At 35.4% G+C, this 9,765-nt stretch overlaps 1 protein-coding gene across 1 annotated transcript; it reads left to right on the top strand.

The window, feature by feature from the left end:
• The first annotated feature begins 8,582 nt into the window (after positions 1-8,582).
• On the top strand, positions 8,583-9,440 carry LOC117629265 (transcriptional regulator SUPERMAN-like). Its single transcript, XM_034361802.1, has one exon. The coding sequence runs from the start codon at positions 8,627-8,629 to the stop codon at positions 9,341-9,343; it is 717 nt and encodes a 238-aa protein (XP_034217693.1). The 5' UTR covers positions 8,583-8,626; the 3' UTR covers positions 9,344-9,440.
• The last annotated feature ends 325 nt before the right edge of the window (positions 9,441-9,765 follow it).

The following is a 9,765-nucleotide window of genomic DNA, read 5'->3' as shown; positions in this document are numbered from 1 at the left end:
TTGTGTGTTTATCCTCCGGTGAGCTTGAAGCAATCGCGACCAGTATTGCATTCAACATAAGGAGTGTTGAAGATCATCCCGTGACAGAAGCTGAGTTACGAAGAAGTCGGTAAACATTGTCTAGATTGAGTCTAGGACAAGTGTGTGTGTGCGTACTTCTTGTAATCTCAATTCTATAGTGGATTCGTTCTGGACTAAGGAGTCCCGTGGATTTTCCCCAGATGTGGGGTTTTACCACGTAAAATAAATATCTGCGTGTTCTTTTATTTTAAGCTTTGCACATCTCAGGATTGATAACTCATATCAATCCTGCTTCAAAGGTTGATCATTATTTATTGTATAAAATCCGAATCTGCTTGTTTAACCTTCTCCAGGTATTTATAGATATCCTACAGGTATTCTCAAAAGTAGTTCAACAAAAGTCCAAGACCATATCTCATAGTACTTTCCTTTAGCGAAATGGTCCCACCAAACCAGTTTTGCCGTTGTTTTGTGCTAGTCCCTTTCTTTTTGTCCTTTTTTAAAAGAAAAAAATTATTTATTTATTTATTGGAATGTGTGCTAGATATTGTCGTTGGCTCCACAACAAATTGTCATTTACCACTTTTCACTTTGAAAAACTTCCTTTTCCTTTTTTCACTTGTCCTTTTTTTCCTTTGAAAACTCTTGATTCTACTACGCATGGAGTAAAGAAGAGGAAAAATGAAGCAACATACCAAAAAAAAGAGAACTATCCCTCGATGAAAGATATGTAGAAAAAGCAAGAGAATGAAGGTGTTTCAAGTATGCATTTGTCGAAATCTTGTTTGAGTCTCCCATTTTCTTGGTAAGTTTTCCATATTGCACTTGTTGTCTATTGTTACTCTACTGTCTCAAACTTCTTTGTGGGTTGCTCACATGTTTTGGTAAATATGGAACAAACTAGGGAGTAAAAATATAGAAACCAAGAATAAATAAAGAAAATAATCACTGCACTATCTTGGTAAATTTGTGGCTGATTTGTTAACAAAGTTCCTCAAAAGCCACACATTTATATATGAAAATTACGCGCCTCTCTAACCCATATGGTATGTTGTCCATTAATTTTGGTATGATTGCAAACACTTTGTTCCTTTGTTTTAATAATAATTTTAACTGATTTCTAAACTTATTAATTTTTTAATTAAAAAAAAGCACTCAACTAGTCTTCAAACTTATACCAGATTTACATTTTGGTCCCTCAATTAAATTATTCGTTCAAATGGTCCATCAACTATATATTATTCTGTCCATTGGTCCTACCGTTACATTATGTCAATGTTGCCGTTAAATGTAAGGATAAAACCGTCCATAACCGTCCTATGTTCCCAAAATGGGTGATAAAGTAGTGATAAATTGATGAGAAAGTTGTGATACAGTGGTGATATTGTGGTGATAAAGAGATTACTGAAATTGCTGTTTGTGTTTACCTTTGTTCTATTTTTCTTTACTCATTTCTAGTATTCTAATTGTATTTTACCATTGTCCCATTAAAATCTCTCTGCAGTCCCGCATGATCTCCTCTGCAAATGCCAGACCCTTTAGATTTGAAGTGATGTGGATGCAGCACGGAAGTTTCAAAGATTTTGTGACGCACAAATGAGGGCGGACTCCTAGTTCTGCTCTTGATAAGTCCTATGGGTTAATTGCTCCTCGAAAACAGTGGAACCAAAATATTTTTGGCCACCTGAAACGAAAGAAAGCTCTTATTCTAGCTAGATTGGCTGGTATTCAAAGAGCCTTATGTTAAAGACCAAATAGGTTTTTGTCTCAATTGGAGGATTCCTTGGTACTAGATTTATAATGCTTTGCTTGATGTTGTATTAATAATTGGCAGGCACAAATTAATGTGTTAATCATCCAATTAAAAATACCCTCAAGTGTACGAATCTATTGGAGTATAGATTTATAAATACGAGATTGTTCCAACGAGGAACTGGAGGCTTATACAAAGTTATAGTTTGAGTACGTAAAGAACACTTATTTAACACAACACAAAGGTAAAATACAATTAGGATACTAGAAATGAGTAAAGAAAAGTAGAAGAAATGAATCAAAACAAGAAACCAAAGGTAAACACAAATAGCAATTTCTATCACCCCTTTACCACCACTGTATCACCTATGTATCATCACTTTATCACCTATTTGGGGAACATAGGATGGTTATTGACGGTTTTACCCTTACATTTGACGGCAACATTGACAAAATGTAACGGTAGGACCAATTGACCAAATAATATAGAGTTGATGGACCAAAATGTAAATCGGATATAAGTTTGAGGACCATTTGAGTAATTAGCATACTTTTCTAGGAAAACCCTAAAACATCTCTGAAGGTGAAACTGTGCGCTTGCACTGCAACTGCCACCCTTACGACAACTGAAGGCTTTTGCACAATCCTTAGGCATGTGACGTCATTCTACGTGGCCTTATTCACACGTGTGATATTAAAGGGATTGAAAGACTCGTCGTGAGATTGCATTGCAACAGGCCCACCACTTAATTCTGGTATGCTTGTACTCAGGGACGGACCCATTCCCAGACCAACCTGGGCTATAGCCCAGGTGTCTTGATTTGTTTTAGCCTATAGTAATACTCCTAGCCCACCTAAGAAAACCCCACACCCTCTTGCGCAGTCCCTTAGCTAATGCACAGAGAGAAAAAGAAGAAAAAGAAAAAAAAAAGGCCAATCATCCCTGCTACACGCCAATCAACCATGCACTTCAATGCTTAATTAAAGCAAACCAAATTTATCTTCAATTATTAATCTTCTTTGATTGTCTTAATTTGTTGATGTTGAAATTTGGGGATTTTTTTAGAGTTTATGAAGTATCAATTCAGAATTTTTTATTTTTTATTTAAAAGAATTCTATGTAATTTTTTTTTTCTACTTGGCCAAAACATTTGATTGTACAGGTTTTGTAATTAAAAACAAACAAATGAAAGTAGGTCAGCCCTTTATAGTCCCCTAAAATTCCAGTATATTTTTAATTATAATCATTCATGTTTTACACCATAAAACTTTAATCCTAAAAATTTCTTCATTTTTGGAAACAAAAAAATAGCTTCTACATTTGTAATTGTTTAATTAGTATGAGTTTATTTCTTTTGTTGGTTAGTGTGAGTTTTTGTTATTGTTAATTAATATAGGTTTTGTGTTTTTAAAAAATTGGAAATATGTACACATCAATTCCATTGATTATGTTCCTCCCTTCAAGGCTTGTACGTAAGCTAAATCTAGCCCACTCTAATTTGAAATTATGGGCCCGTCCCTGCTTGTACTTCATATTTAGTGAGGAATGACCCTAACCTGTCACATTGAGGGGCTATCACCTGTATTTTGATAGGGATAAAGGGGCATCTTCATCGACAATGTATTACTTGATGGAGAGGGAACGAGACTCGCTTGAGGATACAATGTGCAACCCAGATTAAGCTAGCATGCATATAGTCCTATGTTGAGATCATGCGCAACACACGCGAGTCATGCTTTATTCTAATCCTGCCACGTGGTGGTTGGAGTCAAATTTTATTTGTTCCCACAGAACTTCCTTAATTAAGGGAAGAATGGTGCCTAGCCCATACCCTAATTAAGGGGAGATGTGGTGTTTGAGCATGGCCAAAAGTGCTGATTGCAGGGGAAACCAACTTGCAAAGGGCAAATGACATCTAGCGAGAGTTAGGAATGCATTTAATGTAAGATCCATCCATGTGTTGACATCTGGACTTGGCAGTCTAGTTAATCCCAAAGTCCTACTTCCACATTGGAAAAATAACGTATTCTAGAGTTGTGTAAGAGCTCTTGGACACCTTTCTCTTATAAACCTATTTTTAGAGGCAAGTTCTACCTATGGGATCTTAACAGCTCCGGCCTTGACTAAGGGCAGTCAGGACTGCCCTAGGCCCATTATTCAAGGGGGTCCCAAATTTTTTATTTATATAATAAGTGTTATATTATATTATTATAAAATGATTTAATATTTTTGAGAGAAAAACAAAAAATGGCATTCAGAACGACGATCTCTTCTATTCTTCTTCTTCTTCTTCTTCATCTCATCTCATCTCATCTAAGCCTTTCCTTAGTTTCAGAATTATGAATCCCTAAATTAATTTTTCTATTGGTAGATTGGGGAGATTCCAAAATCCAAAATGTGGGCTTTTGTTCAGTGCAAAATTGGTCCTTGTAGAAATCAATTGAAGGTAATTTTTCATGATTTGATATAAAATGAAAAGGAAAATATGATTTTTATTTATTTATTTGTTTGTAGATTTTTCACATCGTTTCTTAAACCTCCTCGTATCCTATCTCCTCCCAATCTGCCAGTGACATGAACTCTTATCGAATTTCTCCTCTACAAAAAATAACCACGTGTTGCTTTTTTTCCTCTATCGATTCCTCTTCTAAGTCATTTCAATTATGGGGTTTTCTTGGATTTATTTATTTGAATTCTTTGAATCACTAATATATGTACTATTCTTGGGGTTTTCTTTTCAAATAGAAACCTTGCTTTCCTCTTGGAATTGTTCCTCTGCGAAAATAACTTGGGTGATTTCCTATTTTTCTTGTAAGAAGAATCAAAATTAAATAGACATTGTTTTCCATAATTTAGGAATAGGATATTGAGATGAATACAAAGGATCCATGATGAGAGTTTTAAAAGAAATTCTTTGATATTGGCTTAACTTGCATTCTTGAAACTTGTTGACTCACTGGTATGGTATCTATAGTTGGACATTTGTTTTCATTATTTAGGAATATGGAAGACATTGCTCAAAATCCAAAAATATTTTGGAATAAATACTTACTCAAAAAAACCAATGCTTAGTTGATAAAACAAGAAGTATACTAGTGTTAGTGATTAATGCGTGTAGGGCACACTTTAAATTTTCGCCCTGGCCCTTTGAAAACTCAGGACTAGCCCTGGTTCTTAACAATTGGTATAAGAGTTAGGTCACAACACAACTAGGCTCAATTCCATGGAACGGGTGATTATAGGATGAATTAAAATGACCGGTGTTATGTATGGGCACGATATCCAGTCATTGAATATTGGTAGTTGAGTGAAGCCGCCGCAAGTCGATTTACTGGCAAAATCTACCCATGAATTCTTAACAGATGACCTCGTACCAACTTTCAGTTGTCTCTGGTTTAGTCGGTAGGATTAGACCAAGGTGACCATATAGGGAAGCTGAGCCGAGTATGTAGTATAGCGGCCCATCCATAGTTGTCAACTTCATTAATTGTAGTGGTCGGTCGGGCAAGACTATTCGAGTCAACCATGGTCTGTAAAGGGTTACAACCCCTGGTTCTCGATCGAGGTGGTAGAGTCAGTTGGGTCGTGTTCAACCAAGTGATGAGGCACTGCTAACTGGGCCGTCCATGTGGCATATCATTAGTGGTCAATCAGCTCAAATGGGATGAAATTTATGCCAACATCACGGATTCTTTATTGTTACACATTTTTCATAAATAAATAAAATATATATTTACAGATTTGTAGTAATATCATTAATGCTATAATTACTAAAGTAGATTTATAATATAATTAATTAAAATAAAACTATAAATTATACACATGAATTTTGAGTATATGCATTTAGAAATTGTGCATTCATCCGTATTTCACTATGATAACACATCACTTATATTTTCCCTTCGCCTTTTATCTTTAGTGATGTCCCCTATCTTTGTCTTAATTGAGCATATTAGCCTCTAAATTACTTACCATCATCACGAATATTCTATTGGATGATAAGACCAATATTAATCCGATGAGTGAATGTGACAGATACATATACTAGCTTAATAGACAAACCTCGTTATTCACTAGATAATAAAGAAAAAGAAATGGTTTAAAATTATCACACGGTTTAAGCACTTGAAGTCAAAGCACTTAAAAATAATCTCTTCCACTAATCACAGTAGGATATGGTAATTACCAAATAAAATAAGCAACTAAGAATGCGTTACAAGTAAAAGAGCTAGCTCATCCCTGTCGGTCTAATTAGTGGCAGACTGAAGACGATGCAAACAATGTTATGAAAAAGTAAGTTTTATTGGTTTAGTCGTTGGTGGAAAAAGCTATGTCAAAACACTTGATCAGCTTTCAGCTTGTTTAAGAGAGATATGATAATTAATCAATTCTTAATCAAAAGATTAAAATAATGTAATTGGTTTAGTCTTTGTCTTTGTTAAAGAGAGGGATTTACTTATGTGACAACAAGAAAATTAACAAAAAAGAGAATTTAAGAAGAAGATGACAAGTGCAGACACTGAATTATAAGTTGTATATGACAGTCCACATCCAAGTGGAGTACGTTGGACATACGTTTATTTGATTGATTGAACTTACTTTGGTAATTAATTAGGCAATTTGGCCTCCTTAAAGGAGATAGAAAATTTAGAGAGAACAAAAATAAGTCTTCCATTTTGGCCTCCTTTGAATGTAAAAAAAGTTTGCTATGGCATCCTTAATTTTTTTTTAAAATAGGGTTATTTACTCAAATGGTCCTCAAATTTATACTCGAGTTGCATTTTGGTTCTTCAACTAAATTATTCGTTCAAATGGTACACCAACTCTTTATTATTAGGCGAATTGGTACTACCGTTATATTTTCTGTTAAATTTAGTCATGTGAGCAGCATATGTTACATTTGTGGGGGTAAATAAGACTTTTGACAACTAAAAATATATGATTAAAATTTAATTAAAAATTTTCTTTATTTTTTAAATTAATTAGAAACTATAAAAGAATAAAAAACAACAAAAAGTAACCCTAAAAAAAAATCCAATCCAACCATCCTCTCTCTCTCTCTCTCTCTCTCTCTCTCTCACAAACCAAGAGCCTTGCAAAGCCAGTAAATGTTTGGAGAAATATAAGGAGATAGAGGGAGAGAGGAGGAAGGGACATGAAGGGAGGGGAAGAGAGTGGGGGCTGTGGGAAGACGGGGCGCTGGGGCAATAGTTATCGAGCTTGGGGTTGGGGGTTGGGAGGTGGGAGAGGCAGAATTTTTTTTTTCTTTTGATTTTTAGTTTTGTATTTATTTACTATTTTATTTAACTGGACTGTTTTACCCCTATATTTGATGGCAATATTGACAAAATATAACAGTAGGACCAAAGTGCGATTAATAAAGAGTTGGTGGACCATTTGAACGAATAATTTAATTGAGAGACCAAAATGCAATTCGGGTATAAATTTAAGGACCATTTGAGTAAATAACCTTTTTAAATATTATATGCCCAATCCTTAATTATATGAGTTTGGTAAATAATTAAGAGCCATAATAAAGGATGATGTGAAGAAAAACATAAATATTGTCACATGTACTATCACACAATGCTTCCGAGAATCAGAACCTTTTCCTCTATATTTTTGGCCTTCTACCAAAACAAAAAAATCGTGTTTAGCTGCTGGTTTCCTAGATTTGTTGGTTTTGAGATATTACTAAAGCATGTCTTAGGTTCGAGGACTGACACCGATCAGATCAACATAGTACCAGAAAAATGGTGTTTAGTTTGGATATATTCATTTTCTTCTTTTTTCTACTTATGGTATTACATGATTGCATCACCCATGATAAATTGATTCTAAACAAGCATAAAGTTGGCGCTTGTAGCTCAAATGATAATAAACTTTTACCTTCACAATTAATTAACCTTAGAATCTCTCATATGTAACTTACTTTACTGCCCATTTAATGAGATGTGTCATTTTGTTTCCAACCGAGCTAAAACAATTTTTGGATGTCTCTGATTAAACGAAGTCATTGTAATTTTGCTTCAGTTTCCCTAATACAAATTCATCACTTAGATATCGGAATTGTCAATTAGATTACAAAATAGGAATCTTAATTAAGCATGTATCACTTAGGCCTTCAAGTTAACATATTTAAATTAAGCATGCAACAAAGGACTCACTAGTGTAGTGGTTTGGAGTAATTGCTCCTCCCAGAAAAGAGTCCTAGTATTTGTGTAGTGTGTGTGTGTGAGTTTAGTATATTATCGCCCCTCTCAATAAGAAAAATCCATTTTTTTTTAGAGAAAAAAGAAAAAAAGGTTAACATATTTAAATTAATTCCAAATATTTGAACTAGTCACATAAAAAAGAATGAACTCTAAAGTGAACCATACAAAGAACATATATGGGCATGCCTAATCAATTAATGCCCCAAGAAACTTCATCAGCATATTACCAGTTGTTTAAATTCCAAGTAGTACTTAAGTTCCTCTTTATTTCTCATAAACCCCTGTTGTCTTATTAGCTCTATAAACTATCTTAAAATCTGACCCACAAGTTGTGCTTGGGATATTTGAACCAGTGAACACACATATGGATTGACGTTGAAGCCAAAGTTAACTGTCCTGCTATACAGAACACAGCTAGTGGAGGTGGCATAAGTTATTTTAATGTCTGTTGTGCTAAAATACAACTGCTTGTTGCCCAACTTTGGTGATACACTCGAGTGTTAGGGTTTCATTTTGTCTCTACTCTCCCCTCTCCTCAGCCTATCCCCTTATTTAACCCATTTCACAATTTGGTTCCACATCAACTTCTCCATCAATATCTCTATATCTTAAATGTTTGTACAAGTACCATTCTACCATGGCTGAGCTTGGCCTTCTCTCCTTGACCGAGCTCCAAAAATTGGCTCTATCACAACAAAACCAATCGCAATTATTAAACCCTAGCTTGCCCCCAAAAGCCTGGATGTGGAACTCTAAGCCAGCTCAAGAACCCGAAGATGACTCGTGGGAAGTGAGAGCCTTTGCGGAGGATACCGGTAATGTAATGGGCACCACTTGGCCTCCAAGGTCTTACACTTGCACATTTTGTAGAAGGGAATTCCGGTCCGCCCAAGCCCTAGGAGGCCACATGAATGTGCACCGCCGTGACCGCGCCCGGCTCCACCAATCTCATCCTCCGATCAACTCAGCATCAGCCTCATCCGCTTCCACTTCCTCATTCATAATCCCAACTCAAGAATTTGTCAATGCAAATGGTGGGTTATGCCTGGTTTACCAATTGCCAAGCCCTAGTAGTATAAATGGTGCATCCTTCAACACTGCCGCAACTTTGATGAGCTCAAGTTCACATGGCGTTGAGCAATCACCATCCACTCTCCTTTCAATCTCACCCAATATTCCACCTCATGACTACTTAGCATCAGTTGTGCCACCAGGAACCAATTCCCAATATTGTCACTCAAGCAAATCAGCTGATGATCCGGAACCCTCAACACCTGAGACCGAAAATGGCAATTTTGAAGAGCTTGATTTAGAGCTTCGCCTTGGCCATGGCCGACCAACAGTACCATCTTGACCAAACAAGAGATTAAGGATCAAAATACATGGCGTGTGTCTGCAGTTGTTGGAGGAAGAGATCGTGTGCCATATATGGATGTGTAAGATTATACAGTGCTAGTACTCTAGCCAGCTTTCATAGAAATGATCTGTTTGAGATTTTTTTGTTTTTTAATTATTTTCATGGTTGGTATAATTAGTTTTTGTGTGTGAGATTGAAGAAAGCTGCAAAATGGAAGAGAAAGAGAAAGCTATGAAAGGCATATATCTTATAAAATAAATACAAAGACAGAGAAATTATGTATATTATATATATCATGTGAAAGAAAACGAATAATTATTTAGGGTTTTTTATTTTATTTTTAATAATAATAATAATTTTTTTGGAGTAGTGGTCAAGTGAGATAAAAGCTTGGCAGTGCAGTGTCATTTTCCGTTACA

This window comes from Prunus dulcis, chromosome 5 (assembly GCF_902201215.1).
Source record: "Prunus dulcis chromosome 5, ALMONDv2, whole genome shotgun sequence".
NCBI lineage: Eukaryota > Viridiplantae > Streptophyta > Magnoliopsida > Rosales > Rosaceae > Prunus > Prunus dulcis.
Note: the sequence above shows the minus strand (reverse complement) of the source record. Positions and strands in the feature narration are given on the sequence as shown.

Excerpts from the sequence above, each read along its gene's own strand:
- LOC117629265 (XM_034361802.1), top strand. The coding sequence starts at position 8,627 with ATGGCTGAGCTTGGCCTTCTCTCCTTGACCGAGCTCCAAAAATTGGCT.